This window comes from Candoia aspera, chromosome 1, assembly GCF_035149785.1.
Source record: "Candoia aspera isolate rCanAsp1 chromosome 1, rCanAsp1.hap2, whole genome shotgun sequence".
NCBI classification, from domain to species: Eukaryota; Metazoa; Chordata; class Lepidosauria; order Squamata; family Boidae; genus Candoia; species Candoia aspera.
In genome coordinates this window covers 193,736,893-193,756,011 of record NC_086153.1, presented here as the reverse complement: position 1 = coordinate 193,756,011, position 19,119 = coordinate 193,736,893, and the positions used below count along the sequence as shown (strand labels likewise).

The following is a 19,119-nucleotide window of genomic DNA, read 5'->3' as shown; positions in this document are numbered from 1 at the left end:
TGGGATGCTAGCAGACTATTTTGGTTTGCAGGGTACGTCCTAGTTTAAAGATTCAAATTTGTAAAAAACAGCATGAGTATACTTGGGAAGCCAAGCTTTGGTTGTGTGTGTCTGGCATGCTGGGCAAAACGTTCCAAAACTTGCTGGTTAGCTTGGAATGTCTTCTCCTTTTTCTCCATCTTCTGAAGAAGTATTGTATGAAAGCCCAACTTGACTAAGCCATCATGAGCATAAACTTAATATGATTTCCAAATCTCAATGGCTGCAGGAGATTGTATGTTCCTGTGTATGCCATTATAAATTTGTCCCCAGATTTGGCAAAAAAGTCACAATATTCTTTTATGAAAACTTCCATTACAGCCACCAAGATAGTGCTTTGTAAAGTTGGTTATGTGAGTCACTGAGCCAACTGATTTTTTTGTAACTATGACATCTATTCAACTAATTTCTTATCCTATTTCTCCCAGGAAGCCACTGTATGGCATGCTTCAGTATAATCAGAATATGATTGGACTGGACTCTTTACCTGATCCCACAGATACCTGGGAAATTATTGAGACTATTGGGAAAGGAACGTATGGTAAAGTCTATAAAGTTACTAATAAGAAGGATGGAAGTCTGGCAGCAGTGAAGATTCTAGATCCTATTAATGTGAGTAAAGAACACATTTAAAACAGTTAACAAACTATTTATACCTTGTATTCACAAGAGGCTGGGAAGCTCCTATTTTGATTAGACAAAATGAAAGCATTTTGAAAGTGAACATTTAGTTATGTGATGCACATGACAGAAAGCAAGGCAGCTGTTCCAACATTGCTTTGAGTCCCAAAAGAATTTAAAAAATGTCTTTTTGGTTTTCCTGTTCAGTCCTGTTCAGTGGGAAAAGTACAGGGCTGGAATCCACCCATCTAATCTCATATTCTGTGCAAACCCTGGATCCTGCATTTTAGGACTTGACAGTGTTTTGGGATCTGAAAAATAAATCATACTGGGGTTTGTTTGTTTGTTTTTTGCTTTCATAAATTCAAATACTTCTCTCAAATGCAAAGGGAAGGAAACTTATCTGAGAATACCTAAGATACTCAGATTTTCATGTATTGCAATAAAGAGCCATGTGTGACTCACAGGTGTCTATAAGGAAACACCATAGCCTATCCCAGCTCACTGAAATATATTGTGTTACACAAAGAACTTTTGCTCCATACATAATAAAAATTACACTGCATTTAAATTGGTGTGGTTCTTTTGATAGTCAACATTTTGAAAATATTTTAAATATTTTGTATAACTTTTTCTGATATTGGAAGTAAGGTCATTGTTTGAAATAAAGGTTGGTTTATAACATGTAAGAAATGACACTATGTCAGTAAAGCTGATTGTCAAGCTGGAGGTTTTATAAAAAGAACCTAAAATGGCTCAGTGAAAGTAAAAATTTGTGATTGCAATCCATCTAACAGAATCTAAAACACAACTGTGTTGTACAAAGAAGCTCCAAGTTAAATAAGACTTGCTCTCTATTACTTGTCCATAATAATGCAGTTTTAATACTTTAATACTCCAAACTGCTCACAGACAAACATGCTTAAATAGCTGTCATTATTTTAATGCTTCACAATATAACCCTAAAACCATAGGAAGTTTTATAACTTTCCTTGAGTTCTTGCGCTCCAGATCAGTTGGAAGGCTGCAGATGGCATTTTCAGAAGAGGTGATGGTATCACTGGAGGGACCACATTTGCGGGATCTTTTTTCTTTTGGGACAATTTTAATGAGAAGCAGTAGGAATGGGGGGCTTCTCAGAGATAAGCCATTTCAAGAATTCAGTTATTGACATTCAAAAACTCCAGTGTGGCCAAAAACCATAAGGCTGAATTAGCAAAATTAATTGGGGACCATTTTGAGGGGGAGGTTGAGGCACTTTAAGGATGGAAATGGGAGGGTTCTTTTGCCTCACACATGCCTCTGGCTCTGATTCTCTCACTTGCCTTTGAGAGAAAGGGAAAAAATGACTAAAAATTGGTGTTTTGGCACTGAATTTCCCTCCTATGAAAATGGACTATAAGAACATAAGAACAATCCTGGTGGATGAGACTAAGTCCCATCGTAGCCCTGCATTTATTTTCTAATGGTGGCCAACCAAATGAATGTAATTGTCCATTACTCTCAACAATAAGACCCTGTAACACTCCGTGGTTTCAAGGAGGCTTTCCAGCAACGAGTATTGAATTTGGAGCCATCTATGTGCAAAGTGTTTGCTCTATTACTGTGTCCCCTTCACTGTGCTGCTGTTAAACATCAGTGGGATTTAAGTGGTCTAACTGCAAGCAGGATTATAGCTCATGTCAATTAGAATAAGTGTTTTGTCCCCTTTTGGACAGAATAAAGGTCTTTGTTTTTTCTGGCTTTCAATGCATCCTTTTTTTCACAGAAGGCTATAGTGGTACTTATGAAATGCATGCCTCTGTGTGTCTCCAATTTAGGATATGGACGAGGAGATTGAAGCAGAGTATAACATCTTACAGTTTCTTCCTAATCATCCCAATGTGGTTAAGTTTTATGGAATGTTTTACAAGGCAGATCAGTATGTGGGTGGACAGCTCTGGCTTGTTCTTGAGGTAAGGTATTTTGTATTGCTAAATCTTATTGAGAAGAACTACTGTGTAGCAGGAGAAAGCCTAATGAGTGCTTGTTGGAGCAGGGAAAGCTATGATCCTGGTGGCCCTTTACTCCCTCATGCAGGGCCTTTGTTTAGAAGAAAATGCATCAGAACCACCATGCATGTGCCCATCCAAGTCCTTGAATGTGACCTCCAAAGCTCTCCTGCAACTGGCTCCTAGGCTGTAATTTCTAATATGACAGAAGGGGAGATTTATTAAATACATGAAGGGCGGTAATTATATTGGCTGCAAATAATTTAAAAAAGTAAAGTAAGTTAAATTCAAATTCTGGTTCTATCCTCGCCCTACCCACTTGCATTAAATAATGATTTGACTCTGGACCTGCCAAATTCTTGCTCCAGAAATGGTTCTTTTGTACTATGATTGAATCTTTCAATAAACACATAAAGCAATTAATCTCAAATGGCATTGTATTGGGGGCACATTCATGCAGAAAATTCAGAAGAAAGCTCACTTATGAGTCAGCAGAGTTTGGAATTGGAAATACTATTCTGTGGCCTACATGTAGCCAATACTATAAGAGTATTTTTGGATTAAAAAAAATCAAAGTAGGTCACAGTTTGAAGGACAGAAGTGAGTAATGGGCTTCTTCTGTCTCTGGGCTTTTCCTCATTGCCCCTAACTATGGCACAAACAACCTCTTTCTGCCATGCCCTGTTAATATTGTCTTCCTCTCATATTGTGTGCCACAACTGAGGCAGCTTAAAGTTGTCCTTAGTTGTTCTGGTTTTAAAGTAATGTTTTCCCTCTTCTCCTAACACAGTTTTAGTCATGAATACAATCTGCCATACTTCATTGACCATCTGATGGCTGAGATGATCAGCAGTGGGGACCTGCCCAAAAACTTTAGGTTGTTGCAGGCATACTCCCTCCCATCTGGTTGCTGGGCACTGCTGTCCATGTTCAATTTGGCCTGGGCTGTGGGAAAGATTGGACACCTGGCAGCTACAGAAATATCTCCCTGTGTAATACCTGACAGAGTATTGTCAGGTCTTTTTCATTCCTCCAACAAACATGGTACCCTCAAAACACTTGTATCTTCATTGGCTTTCCCTGACAATTCAGGGAGGTCAAGATGCAGGCTAAAGGTAGAAGAAGGTGGTCTTTCTTCTCCATAGTTTGGATTTTAGTAGCTGAATATAACGCAGAAAACTAAAATATGGACTTCCGGAGGAAGAAATGGCAGATTGAGGGCAGCTCCATGAAAAGTGGAGCCAATGACTGCAGTGGAATGAAAAGCCGGCAAGTATACTGGCTCTTTGAAACCTCTCTGGACAAGGAGAGGACTTGAGATTGCCCACAAGTGCTCCAGACAGCTGCTTCTTGCAAGGAGACTGCAAGATAGCAGTCTCCAGCAGGTTTAGAGCTCTGGGAGACGAGGGAATAGCTATCTTGCTCAATCAGCCTTTGAAAAGACACTAAGTTTGCATACTTCCTTTTCTAATCACTTTTGGAAGTTGCTTGTTAACTGCTTTCTAACTATTAGAAACCTTTGAATCAACAAGTTTGACAGCACCAGGTGAGTTTCCTTCAATCCTGAGCGAAAGAAAGTTTTAACGGCAAGTTTAAGAACTAAAAAAATATATATTTTGGAATAAACAACAAAAGGGTGATTAAAGCTTTGATTTTAGAAAGTTACAAATGGACTAAGGGTCTAGATAAATTTTAAATAAGATTTTGGAATTAATTATAAAGAATTCTTCCCATGGAAAAATACTTTTGTTTTGAATTTTTTAAAGAAACATAGTAAGATTTTAAAAATTGGACACTAGAGGGAACTAAAAATTACAACTAAAGGAGAACACATAAACTGAAGTTACAATTATGGAATGAAGCGAAATATTCTAACATTGGACATATTGAAGGATATTTTTGAAAATGGGCTCAGAAATTAATATTAATAGTGAGACATTTGCCTTGATGGAGAGACTGTGTCTAAAAGATGTTATGGAAAAGGAACAACTTTTACCTGACAAGATCAAGACTGAGTTGAAAGTGGATTTACAAATGACAGGCTACAAGAATGACATGGAAAAAGATTTATTACACTGGATATATAAAAGAAACCGGATGATCTTTTAATAATTAAAAGGGGTATACAAACAATAAACCAAGAGAGTGACCTGGATAATTTTCCTATATTGGATTTACAAAAGAGGCTTGCTAAAATTTTGAAGAATCTTGTGAGAAGAGACAAAAAATGAAAAGAAATCAAGTTCTACGACATTATTTGAATGGACTAAGATTATTAGAATTAAGAGGAAGGTATATAAAGTTGGTTTATTTGGCCCACGTTAAAATAGATATGTTATTATTTCTGGTAACCATTAATGGAATTTTGCTGACACCAGGACTGAAATGACTATGCTTTGTGGATTTGTTTATATATAAGAGATTGGATATGGGAAGAAGAGATCATTTGTTGTATTTTAAGAGGAAGTGATAAGTTACTAAAATTGTTTATACTTGTTGTGATGAATGTGGGAAGTCACTTCTTTATATATTTATTTTCTTTTTCTTTACTATATTTTTAGTTTTCTTCCTTTTCTCTTTCTCTTTTCCTTTTCTTTTCCTTTTCTGTACTGCTACTCTTCCTTTTTATTCTTCTATCTTTTTTTAGTTTGTATTAGTTTTTACTGCTGTACTTATCTTTGATAAAATTACTGTAAAAAACCCTAAAATATGCTGACTCCTGATTTAGATCAAGTAAAGAGATTAAAGGTGAACGTGCTGAATTATCTCTTCTAGCTGCATTTTTGACCCCACAGTTGGCTTTTAAAATGAAACAAACAAACAAAATCTTGCGTTGCATTTATTTTTGCCTTCTGAACATTTCATGTGTGACTGGGCCCTGTTGGAGAATCAAAGACGTAAAACGTTAGCAAAGTGTAACTATATTTGCTGAATATTCTGTATGTCAGGATTTGCATTGTTATCTGTGGGCAGCAAATGCTATTTTTCCCACCTGTATTCTTAGTGGAAGAAGCTTTCATCACTTTCTTTGGGGAAATCATATATTCTTTCCAATGTGAACTTAATAAGATGAACCTGTACAGGCATAGATAAAATTGCACCATAAATGACCTTAATTTTCCCCAGGGCATCATAATTCTGTCAGGATTTTAAATCACCAGCAATATTTTCCACGCTCCTGGTCTTTTTAAACACCTGGATCCGTCACAACTGAAGGGCTATTACCTAAACCAGGCTGCTGCAACCTGATGCCCTTGAGAAAAGTTGGATTGAAATTGTCATCTCTCTTGGGCCACCATGGCCCATCACCATCCAGTTGGGGATGGCAGGGAATGTATTTCAACACATCTGGCAGGGACCAGGCTGGTGAAAGCTGACATAAGCATTAAGTGCTGCCCAAGAATTCTATTTCAGTTAAGAGAACAAACCCAAAATAGGTAGAACACAGAAGAAAATATCCCTCGATTGAGTTAGACTCTTGGTGATTAGAAGGTCACCAGGATAGTAGTGTTCCACTGCCTTCTTCTGAGATGCTCTTTTCACTTTGTAGTCCTGGAATTTTCTGCTTGTCCTCCATCCAATAATAACTGCTTAACTTTTGCGGGGTGAGCCAAAGTTGACTGGGTATTGTCAACTGCTATAGCAAAAAAGGTAGGTCATAAGTGGAAATAATTTATCTTCTAGTTTAAAATAAAAAGAGAAAATAGCATCATACTAATAAAAAGAGCAGCAGTCGCAACAGAAATGATGATGATGATGATGATACTGAAATTAATACTACCAATACTGAAAAAGGGGGACCATGAAATCCAAACACCAAATCAACTAAAAAAAGAATGTGGTTGTATTACAACCAACACTGAAGGGTGTCTGCAGCAAACTGTGATAACATCAAATGATGCAGACTATGACATACTTACACAAAGGCCACAATTACATAAGTCATGGCATTTGCATGATTATGTCATCATGCACATATCATCCTTTGCCCCAGCTTGATTATATCTTGAATCCTATTCCAGTGATGTAATTCCACCTTTTCATAAATAGATCATCTTGACCCCCACTTCTTTGACTTCTATTGTATTTACTATGCCATATGTGTTCTTTCCCAAATTTGTATATACTGTATGAGCCAATCTCTGATCTATAGCTAATGACCTTATATTCTGTTGTGAAGAAATGTTTCTTCTTTTAGAATAGGCAACTCTCATGGTCTACTGTAAATCAAGGTGAGTATTGTTTTTGGTGCCTAGCGGGTGCACTTAGCATTTTGGAGGGAACTAGGACTTCAGTGGACTTAACAATAATACAAAGGGATGGGTCATGACCGTTTTTGCTTTTTCCTGAGAATGGGTTTGAAATGGATATATGTTCTACTACTTTTTTTTTTAAAGGAAGTACATAGCTATCATGTGGAGTTCACCTGCTCTATTTTCTAAGCAATACAAAAGTCCACAAATCTTGGTAAGTGATTCCATTTTATACAAAACCAACCATCACAAGCAATGCTGACCTTTGTCCATCTCAGCAGGGAGGAAACCCTCGTATGGGGCCTGGCAGGATGATGTGTCGAAGAATAAATAAGCTTTGCTGCCACACATCAGGTCACTTGGGTTTCTTCAAGCACAAGCTTACATGGACTGCCTTGCTCACTGCCAAATGTGTGATTAAGCTAGTTAAATGTGATTAAGCTAGTCCACTGGTTTGGAGTCAAACCAGTTTTGCTCCCTAGAATGAAGTCAGGCTAAATATTGCGACCAGCAACAAAAGGTTCTTGGGTATCCTTCATCCTGACATAAGATTTCCAGTCTAGCCATCCAGCTACTCATTTTTTCCAAATTACACTCCCCGCCCCCATTATTTATGTAATGGGTTTATAGGGCCACCAATTCAAACAATGTGACTCTGAGCGGTTTACATCAAAACCAAACCAAAACCAACACCAAAACAAGCAAGCAAACAAATAAATAACCACGCAACATTAAAAAGCAAGCCAATATATAGAACATAAAATATTTGCCGTAGTCAATCCTCATTCTTTTGTTACTCTGAGATGTGGGAGGGTAAGGCTTAGAGACTGCATATGGCCCTATAGGAGAAATTTCTCCCTGGAATTCTTTAGCAATGGGGACCAGACACACCCTTTCACTGAAGCACAAATTGTTTATTAGGGTACCAGAGGCAGCAGGAGCAAACTTAAAAGGGAGTGGGGATGCAACCCCTCTATACAGAGTTTTGCAAATTAAAATGAGCATAATACAATCTGATAGCAGCACAGTATTTGATTGGATATAGCAGCATACCATGTGCTTAGTGAGGTCTGGCAGTGAGGATGACACTACAAAGACAGTTATGTATTGAGAAGACAAAGGCTGTGTTCTTTGGAATAAAGGTCATGTTTTGATGTGTTACTTTCTTCTAAGTGTTACCTCCCTTTGGCCTTGCTTCCCAGAGCTGTTTTCTCCTCTCACTATCCTTTTACAGTTTAACCAGCATTCTTGTGTCTAAATGTTTTATGGCTGAGCAGAGAGTTTTATTTTCCCTGAGAAAGGTGATCTGCTTGTCCTAACCGCATGTTTGGATTTAGCTCCTGTTTTAGCCACTGCACCTCTTTTGTCCCCTTGAGAAAGCAGGGCTACATTTTCATCTATTTTTCATAAGTGCTTGTGGAATTAAGAGACAAAATGACTGCCTCAAGGCTTGCAGGGGCACCCATTTTAGTCCCTCACCTTAAAACAGCAACAGCCTCCCCCTAAAAGTCAATTTTCCCTGTTTTGGGTGGAAGGCTAAGGAGAAAAATTAAGACCCACAGAGGCTTAAGACTCCTTTTTTGCTTTTAAAAGACTTATTTAGCGCCCTGAATGGGCTAAAACTATTTGCCCTAACTATTCAGAAGAGGAGTTGCAACCCTTATGAAGCCATAAAATGTAAAGCCTGCTAATGCAAAGAAGTTGTTGCCTGGCCTGCTTCTTAGGGCTTTAAAAAATATTACATTTTTCTAAATCTTGGGGCTGGCCACTGTGCTTCACCTCCTTGTTGTTTTGATAGTTCAGTCTTGCTTTTGTCATCCCTTACCACTTGAGTTTATTATTAGAGAGATAATTCTTGATACCTCATCTTAACAGGGTTGTATAGTGGATCCAGTAGGAAATATACCCTCAGAGGAGCTTTGAAGGAATATATTGGCTGTTTTACATCAAAGCCTGCATTGAATTTTCCCCCGCCCACTACAGGAGGCCCAATAAGGCCATCAAGTGGAGAGGAGTTGTATACTTCTGGCTTAGGACATTAGCACGTTCTACCACTAGAATGCTTCTAGTGAATAGAACACAGAAAAAGAAGTAGAATGTGGATAAAAATACCATTGTGGGAGTGACATGGGTGATTAACGATATAGAAAAGTACATTTAGAAAGGTTTTAATTTTCCTTCCCACCCACTCCCCACCCCCTTTCTCCTCCTTTAAATACATGGCATGCAATTAATGAGAACACGTTTGCAAAATGCTGTGCTTTTCTGGATCTGAAGGTTTCTTCTTGGCTGTTGGCAGAACAGCCATCAAGCCCGAGTATAGAGAGATAAGTCTGCTGTCTGTTTTATATTGCCTGCCAGCAGGAGCACTGATAAAGTGAACATTTGAAATGACTGTAATTTGCTGCTTCCCAGTTATCAAATGCATCAGTCTTGTATAGAACAGAAAAAAAAGAGATTCCCTGAACTTTCTTTCTCATCAAAAGAGTTTTGAAAAAACCAAGTTTATAAAGATAATGCTAGCTATTGTGAGTGTGCAGATGTGAGTTTTTAAAGCACTGAAAATAAAGAACAACTATTTAGAAAAAAACATTCTGAACTAATTTTGGAAGGAGTGAGTCTACATGCAGAATGTCTTAGGTTCAATCCTTAGTATCTTCAACTAAGGGAAAGTAAATAGAAGAAACTAATAAAAGCCTTTGTTTGTGGCCTTACAGCCACATTAGTTAGAGTAGACAATACTGAACTAGATAACTTGCTATACTGCAGTCCTGTGTTCCCCAGATTTTTTATTGCTAATGTTTCTATTTTTTACTTTAGATTCAAGGGCTGTCAGCAGATCACAAAAATATCCACTAATCCAAGATAGCAGCAAAGGACTGAAAAAGTAAAAAACGATTTTGAAACATCAGTAGGAATGTACTTAGCTAGCCAAGAGACATTCTACTACTGTAATTGCATTATAACCTTAACATTGCTTACTGGAGCTCCTGCACTCAGGAGTCATCTTGGATTGTGATGATGGGGCAAGGCCTACAGCTGCCTTCTCCTGTCACTGGCACACCCTCCCTCACTTTCAGAAGAATAATGGGAATTGTAATCTAATATGTCTTGAAGCCACCAGTTTGGAGAAGACTGATCTAAAGACAAACACTTACAATTTAATTTTTCTTCTTGTCCATGCAAGGAAATGTAATTAGCAACATCCACTGGGAAAACCATGTGCACATATATGCCTCCACAATAAGGATATCATTCCTGGAAATCCAAAAGTGTCTAGAACATGGCCGTTATTAGGAAGTAACTGCTGTGGGCTTCCTGTGGGGAATGACAGACTAAATGGTACTGCTTTTTTAAGCAGCGCCAATGGTGCAGCATTTCTGGGAACGGGCTGGGTCCCTGCAGCCTGAAGAATTCCCCAGGTAAGGGGAATCCAGGAGATCTTCACGTTTGTTCTCTGGACAGCATTTTCTCATGGGGGGGTGGGTTGCGTAATGGAGTCCCTGTGATCAATCCGTGGTTGAGAATGCTGGGAGGCACGGATGTCACCAAGTTCGGGGCCGCACCGAAGCCGTAAAACGGACACTAAATCCTGCAACCCCATTTTTAAACACCAAGGGTTTTTTTGTTTGTTTGTTAACCAAAGACAGGCCTTTTGCAACAAAGAAATGCGAAGCTCTTGGTGATCTTCATTATTTTTGGAATTTATTAATTTGGAAAGTTGGCTTTTTAAATATTTAAATTCTAATATTGGGATTTAAATATTTTCTTACTGTTTTGTTGCCATTTTGTTAATGTTTTGAGGATTATAAAAGATTTATCTATTTTGCTGAATCTGTGGAGTTGGATTTTGAGCTACCTGCCTCTGCTTTCCTGTGAGAACGGCTCTTGTTTGCATCTTTTTTCTCCTGATAACATGCTGTGGAGGGACGTGGAGGAAATGAAAGCGGTCTTTAAAGGACTCTTACCTTGACGTCACCCGAGCCCTGGATCGTTCCTAGAACTCGTGGAGTCTAAAGCCTACCAACAGCTTGGAAAAGAAGGCAAGAGTGAAAACTACTTTGAGACCAGTGCTCCTTCTTGAAAGAAGGAAATGAGGATTAACGCTTCCAAGTCAAAAAGTGAAGGGAGGAAAATTGGACTGTGGAGAGTTAGCTTTGATTCTGAAGGAAGAAGAGTTTTGGGTGCAAAGGGAGCGATACGACTGGCTGAGTTCCTCGAGACCAAGAATCACGGCTGGTTGCTGAATCTGAGACTAGTAAGGGGAAAGCTTTGGGTCTAATACTGAGATACGTAAATGCCTTTGTCTATTTTGAAGTCGGATAATTGTTTAAATGTGTTTATCAGGATGGTCTCTTAAAGGTTTAGACTGATGTTTTTGTTTGGGGATAATGATTTTACTCTTCAGCAAAGGATCGTTACCTTGCCGTGGTGCTGGAGCTTGAGCACCTCAATGATGCCATGAGCTAAACTGTGAAGGGCCACCCAAGACGGGAAGGTCATGACAGAGAGGTCAGACTAAATGCGATCCCTGGGGAAGGTAATGGCAACCCACCCCAGTATTCTTGCCGTGAAAACTAAATGGATCAGTACGACCAGAGATGTGTCGGTATACCATCGGAAGATGAGACCCCCAGGTCGGAAGATGGTCAAAATGCTACTGGGGAGGAACAGAGGATGAGTTCAACTAGCCCCAGACATGATGACGCAGCTAGCTCAAAGCCGAAAGGACGGCTAGCGGCCGACAGTGCTGGTGGTGAACGGCAAATCCGATGTTCTAAGGATCAACACACCATTGGAACCTGGAATGTAAGATCTATGAGCCAGGGCAAATTGGATGTGGTTATTGGTGAGATGTCAAGATTAAAGATAGACATTTTGGGCATCAGCGAACTGAAATGGACTGGAATGGGCCACTTTACATCAAATGACCACCAGATCTACTACTGTGGACAAGAGGACCACAGAAGAAATGGAGTAGCCTTCATAATTAATAGTAAAGTGGCTAAAGCAGTGCTTGGATACAATCCAAAAAACGATAGAATGATCTCAATTCGAATTCAGGGCAAGCCATCTAACAGCACAGTGATCCAAATATACGCCCCAACCACAAATGCTGAAGAAGCTGAAGTAGAGCAGTTCTATGAGGATCTGCAGCACCTACTGGACAACACGCCTAAAAGAGATGTTATTTTCATCACAGGAGACTGGAATGCTAAGGTGGGCAGTCAAATGACACCTGGAATTACAGGTAAGTATGGCCTGGGAGAACAAAATGAAGCAGGACATAGGCTGATAGAATTTTGCCAAGAAAACTCACTCTGCATAACAAACACTGCATGCTATATGCCAGCAAATTTGGAAAACACAAGAATGGCCATCAGATTGGAAAAAATCAACTTATATCCCCATACCAAAAAAGGGGAACACTAAAGAATGTTCAAACTATCGAACAGTGGCACTCATTTCACATGCCAGTAAGGTAATGCTCAAGATCCTGCAAGGTAGACTTCAGCAATTCATGGAGCGATAATTGCCAGATGTACAAGCTGGGTTTAGAAAAGGCAGAGGAACTCGGGACCAAATTGCCAATATCCGCTGGATAATGGAAAAAGCCAGGGAGTTTCAGAAAAACATCTATTTCTGTTTTATTGACTATTCTAAAGCCTTTGACTGTGTGGACCATAACAAATTCTGGCAAGTTCTTAGCAGTATGGGGATACCAAGTCATCTTGTCTGCCTCCTGAAGAATCTGTATAACGACCAAGTAGCAACGGTAAGAACAGACCATGGAACAATGGACTGGTTTAAGATTGAGAAAGGAGTACAGCAGGGCTGTATACTCTCACCCTACCTATTCAACTTGTACGCAGAACACATCATGCGACATGCTGGGCTTGAGGAATCCAAGACTGGGGTTAAAATCACTGGAAGAAACATTAACAATCTCAGATATGCAGATGATACCACTTTGATGGCTGAAAGTGAAGAGGAACTGAGGAGCCTTATGATGAAGGTGGAAGAAGAAAGTGCAAAAGCTGGCTTACATCTAACCCTCAAAAAAACCAAGATTGTAGCGACCAGCTTGATTGATAACTGGCAAATAGAGGGAGAAAATGTAGGAGCAGTGAAAGACTTCATATTTCTAGGTGCGAAGATTACTGCAGATGCTGACTGCAGTCAGGAAATCAGAAGACGCTTAATCCTTGGGAGAACAGCAATGACAAATCTCAATAAAATAGTTAAGAGCAGAGACATCACACTGACAACAAAGGTCCGCATAGTTAAAGCAACGGTGTTCCCCGTAGTAACATATGGCTGCAAGAGCTGGACCATAAGGAAGGCTGAGAGAAGGAAGATAGATGCTTTTGAACTGTGGTGTTGGAGGAAAATGCTGAGAGTGCCTTGGACTGCAAGAAGATCAAACCAGTCCATCCTCCAGGAAATCAAGCCAGACTGCTCACTTGAGGGAATGATATTAAAGGCAAAACTGAAATACTTTGGCCACATAATGAGAAGACAGGACACCCTGGAGAAGATGCTGATGCTAGGGAGAGTGGAAGGCAAAAGGAAGAGGGGCCGACCAAGGGCAAGATGGATGGATGATATTCTAGAGGTGACGGACTCATCCCTGGGGGAGCTGGGGGTGTTGACGACTGACAGGAAGCTCTGGCGTGGGCTGGTCCATGAAGTCACGAAGAGTCGGAAGTGACTAAACGAATAAACAACAAACAATGATTTTACTTTGGGTTAAAGGACATTAACCAAATGTAGATTATTTACTTTTTGTTATTTTAGTAGGCAGAGAGGAGTAAAATTTTAGTGAAGTAGGATAATATTTGAGTATTTGCTTATTAGGTGAATAATTATGTTAGGAAAGGTTTTTTATTTTTTTAAGAGGGAGAGATAGTTTGTTTTAGAGGAGAATGTCATATAGAGATGGAAATGCTTTATAGAAATAATGTTTATCTTCATTTAAATTTGAAGCCAATTTAGTGGCCTGCTAGAACCACTAAAATGGAGCAGAGCTTGTAACACAGCAGAGAAGCTGCACAGAAAAAGAAAATTATCTTAGATCGCTTCAGTAAGCATGCCAGAGAAATACAGGTTATTGATCTTACACACTCAGCCCTCCCAAGCATAAAGAACCACACACTTAGACAGATTAGGTTAAGATAAGTAAAAAAAAAGAGTTTTACTGACTTTATTGTTGCTTCTGTTACATCCATCTTGGTGGAAAAGATGAAGTTCCTTTGTTCTTCTTTTCTTTCTAAATACTTAGTTTGCCCTAAACTCTTAGCCCTATAGCTGCCAAGAGCTGTGTGGAAGAAAGAGGCAGAATTCTTCATCAAGGCCTGAGCACATGGCCCTGATAAATGGAGAGCAGAGCAGCATGCTCGCTTCTCCCTGGGTGGAAGAAGGGGAAAGAGAAAAAGAGGAAGTGGGAGTGGCAACAAACAGCTTCCTCAGAGTTGCATTGTGGTACAACTCAACTTACATGCTAATTCACATGCTAATGAGGCATGCTGGATTTGCCAGGACTTCCAACAAAATTAGAGTAAGAGACTGATAATGAGTTATATATAACTTTGTTGTAGAAAGTTGGAAGCCACCATGTAATAGTCTTTTCTGTATTTTCGCACTTTTTTAGTTTTCTTTTTTCTTGTAGTATTCTTTGTTTCATTCTTTTTAGTTTGTATGTATTTTATGTATATGCTGAAAAAATTAATAAAGCTTTATTTTAAAAAAGGAAGCAACTGCTGTGAACATCAGTAATGACTGATTTCCTTTACTGTGCTTTCTATGCAAGTGGAACTGCAATATTGTTGCAGATTTATAACTTAGGGATTATCATCTAAGCATGTTTGTTGAGTAAGAGATGCCTTGTTTCACTTCTCTTTCTCCTTTCCTGTCCCCTTAACAGCTGTGTAATGGAGGCTCTGTCACAGAACTTGTCAAAGGGCTACTGAAGAGTGGCCAAAAGTTGGATGAAGCAATAATCTCATACATCTTAAGAGGTGCTCTTCTGGTAAGGATGCCCATTTTGCTTCTAATGACAAAACAGGATGTAATCTAGCCATTCTGATATACTTCCCAGGTCAAAGGGAAAAATTGCTATCTGTTTACTGCAGCAGGGGTGTGTACTGAGGCTGTGATACAGTGGGCAGATGTTCCTACAGTGCAGGTGCAGATTTTTTTTCCAGTTAGGGAAATTACATTTAAATATAAGAGTAAGAAGCATTTTTTTCTCTTCTCTTTTCTCATTATGGACACTTAGGGTCTTCAGCATTTGCACAACAATCGCATTATACATCGTGATGTCAAGGGGAACAACATTCTGCTGACAACGGAAGGAGGAGTCAAGCTTGTTGACTTTGGTAACCCAGCCTGCCTGCCTGCCTGCCTGCCTTCCTTCCCTTTAGTTAAATCCAGTCTTCAGATGTTTTGGGCTATAGTTCCCAACAACCCTGACCAATGACTATGCTGAGTTGTGATCCAAAACATCCCAGGTGCATTGAGTTGGAGAAGATTGATTTAGCCTACTGCATTTAATTCAGGAGCAGGCCTAAGGATCTCCCAGCCTTATCTCCCTTCTTTGGCTAGATTTAACGTTTTTTTTAAAAAAAGAGAATTATAGCTATAGGCCATGGAATAAGCATGATACATAATTTTACCCTCTTCATCCCCATTTTCTATTTAGGTGGAATCTTGAAATAGGAGGTGAAAGATCATTGGAACAATGTATACAACTGAGAATGTAGAAATTGTATGGAGACAAGAGAAGGAGCATCCTCTTCTAATTAAATGCAAGCATATTAATTGGCTGTATCTCTGGTCAATTAATTGGCAAATGGAAGATGGTAATAACTTGGACTTCTGTCTTGCCTGTCTGAACAGCTGATTGATACTTGCTATGTAACTGACCAGGGCTACATACAGTACATGCAGCTCTAGAGGGTGGATCAGGATCTTAACTTTATATTCTGCTCCCTCACACATGTGATGGATCAGTGCATTTGTTCATAAAAGTAAGTTTGGAACTATTTTGTATTACAGTAAACATAGTCATGAGCTTCGTGTGGTGCAGAGTGGTAGGCGGCAGTATTGCAACTGAAACTCTCCCCACGACCCGGGTTCGATCCCAGCGGGAGCTGGATTCTCTCTCGGGCAGCCGGCTCAGGTCGACTCAGCCTTCCATCCTTCCCAAGTCGGTAAAATGAGCGCCCAGCTTGCTGGGGAAGGAGACGACTGGGGAAGGCAATGGCAAACCACCCTGCTCTATAGTCTGCCAAGGGAACGTCGCGAAAGTGGCTTCCCCCCCAAAGGGTCAGACATGACTCAGTGCTTGCTCAGGGGACCTTTCACCTTTCACAAACATAGTCACTCCAGTTCAGAGTACAAACATTATTTTGTGCATATGAAAATGGACCTTCCTCTCAATTAGCCTTCATCACATTTATTCCCTCTTAGCTGAAAGTTAAAATGGTACTCTGAGCCCAAAAACAAACATTTCCTCTGTAGCAGTTAGATTGGAGTGTAACTGAAATTGAAAGCCATCCTATAAAGCCAGATGAAAGAAGCTGGTGGCTTTACTTCTAAGAAAATTTGCCAATTTCTTGATGAAGTCAGATAATAATAATTAAAAAAAGAATCACAGCTTAAAGTTTATGCCAATAGCACTGTAACATAAAGAAGGCTGTCATCCTCTTTCATTGTTACTTGGGGGAAGAAGCTGGACTAAGCTTAGTGAACACACATGGAAAGGACTGAGTTGAAACACTTAACCTGCAATCAGAATAAAATTTTGTCATCGCAGTCCATATTTTCGGCATCTGTAGTTTATGCATAATTCTCTCATAATGGAGCAATCCCTCCCAATGAACTGCTTTATATATATAAAAAACAAATTTAGCACTGGCTTACTATTTCCCTGGTACCCCAAAATGAATTTTAGTAAAAGAAGTGAGGGCTCAAGGATTGTTTGTCAAATGAATGCAACAGCAGCTGCTACTCTGTTACCTGGAAGCCAGAAATTCGTTATCAATGGGTACTTGAAACAGACGATTTTAAGTAGAGGTTGGACAAGCACTTAGACCAAAGCAACAGCTTCTTCGCTAACCTCCTTGACAGCAAATAGTAAAGGGTAGAAATCACTTTTCATCTAATGCCACCTTGCTAGGGTAATAATTAGCACTAGCTGCTAGAGTGAGCTGCAGGAAATAGGCATCAATGCCAAAAGAAAAAATGCTGGTCTGAAAAAAAAGAGGTTAGAAGGAGAATAATATTGGTAGAGTAAGGTTTTTCAGTATTTTCCACATAATTGCCTTGTTGCCTTCTCACAGAGGAATACAAGAGCAAAATGAAGCAAGAGTGGGAAGGTATTTGTTAAATTAGCTGTACTTTATTTAGAGGGAGGAGGTTTATAATAAGAGTCATGGGGTTGGAAGGAGTTACTGCATGGTGTGTGTATGTATGGTATACATTTATAGCACTTCAACAGTACAAATGATCATTTATTTTCTAAAATTAAATGTGTATACTTTGCAAACAAATGCTTAAATTGGAGTTAAATGCAACATTCAATTCACAACCTCAATAACACTGTCAGCTAAGTCCACAGCTAAAATGGGTGGTGTTTCAGATTTCAGTATGTATGTGTGGGGATTATGGATGGAGCAAAACTGACATGATCTGTTTTCCCCTTATCAGTCTTTGTCAGAGAATCCAGAGATTTGTAGTTAGCTGAAAATTCTGAAAGCTTCTGGTGCCCTCTTTCAAAACTGGTGAAAACTAGTTTAAGTCTGGCTTTGTTTAAATCTCATGTACCTATAGGCTTATAGTAACATTTGGACGTGTAATTTGAACACTATTAATAATGGCAGAAAGCATTATGATAGCCATTTAAAAAATCAACTAACCAAGGGTAAATTAGAGAAAATGAATATTGGGGCCTTCCTCTTTTCATTTTCAAATCCCTCCAGCAGAGTTTGAAATTGATCTGCCAATCATCTTCACTCCTGCTGACCTTGGAATGGTGACAAACCAGCAAGCCAATCATTGCTCTTCCTCAACTGACCAATAGGAATCTGCCAAAAACAGTATCCAATCAACAGTATCTATTAGTGAAGCAACTATACATGCTGGAGAATTTTTTAAAAAAATCCCCTCCCTTTCCACAAAAAGGAAATGAAAGATGTCACCTTTTCAGTATATACTGGGATGAAGTTGCCTGATTATAAGTATCAAGCCATCGTTCCTTCTGTAATAAACATCCTTGTGAGAGTTATGAAGGAGCCATGATATGTCATCAAGTAGCTAGGCACTAGGTTCTTCCTGCATTAGGAGCTTAAAAGGAGGAGAGAGGTCTAAAAAAATGCATCCTTTTTAGGTTGCAAGAACTGGAACACATTGCAAGGACATTTCTACAATCCCGCTGTTATATAACAACAACAACAACAACACTAATAGTAGTAGTAGTAGTTGTTACTGGCCAGAATTGGTAACAAGAACACATTAAAAATAAAAATAAAGTAAAAGCAAAACAAGACAAAATATTACAATTGTGGTGGATTCATCAGTGGAAAATAAAAGTCTGCCTAATTTTACAGGCGGTATAACAAAATTTAGCTATGTTCAAGGAGACTGAATCATGCTGATCTGATAACAACTGTACATGAAAAAGATCAGAATTTCCCAGGTGTTTTACCAGGTGACGAGTTACAAGGTGGGTCCTCGACGGTACAGTATAGCAGGACATGAGCTGTAGTTTCAACAGTCCCTTGTCCACAGGGGCGTAGTCTCAGCTCCTAGGGGACTTTTTTGTATCAGCCCTCCAAAACTGCTGTTACCTAATTCACTGCAGTAACCGGGTTGTCTCATCCCCGCTTCATGCAAAAGAAAAAGAAAAAGAAAAGAGATTTAAAAATCCAAGCATCCTGAAGCAGCTGTTTGCCTCAGAGAAGGGGGAAGCAGCTCTTGGCTATATTAAGACAGTATCCCATGGAAAAGACCTGCTAAAAAGGCTGAAATTCAGGAGCCTGGCGAAGGAGTGAGCAAGAACTTTCTTCAGTACAGATACTAACCAAGCACAAGGTCTGCAGAGATTTATTTCACAAAGAAAAGAAAATGCCTCCCCCCCCCCCAATTTTGACTTTGCTGCAGCTGAGTCAGAAATAAATTTGGCTCAGCTACTGAACTGAGCCAATGTCACAGGA

General features: G+C 39.4%; 1 protein-coding gene and 1 long non-coding RNA gene across 2 annotated transcripts in view; one reads left to right on the top strand and one right to left on the bottom strand.

Moving 5' to 3' along the window:
- Nucleotides 1-504: 504 nt before the first annotated feature.
- Nucleotides 505-19,119, top strand: part of MYO3B (myosin IIIB) — a 241,767-nt gene continuing 223,152 nt past the window's right edge. The window contains exons 1-4 of the mRNA XM_063305914.1: nucleotides 505-651; nucleotides 2,481-2,615; nucleotides 14,829-14,933; nucleotides 15,183-15,282. Of these exons, the coding sequence (XP_063161984.1) occupies nucleotides 505-651; nucleotides 2,481-2,615; nucleotides 14,829-14,933; nucleotides 15,183-15,282 (487 nt within the window). The remainder of the gene's footprint in view (nucleotides 652-2,480; nucleotides 2,616-14,828; nucleotides 14,934-15,182; nucleotides 15,283-19,119) is intronic.
- LOC134489480 (uncharacterized) lies at nucleotides 13,806-14,633 on the bottom strand. Its single transcript, XR_010067126.1, has 2 exons — nucleotides 14,472-14,633; nucleotides 13,806-13,852 (listed from the first exon to the last, which is right to left on the bottom strand). It is a non-coding gene; the product is annotated as an uncharacterized LOC134489480 (long non-coding RNA).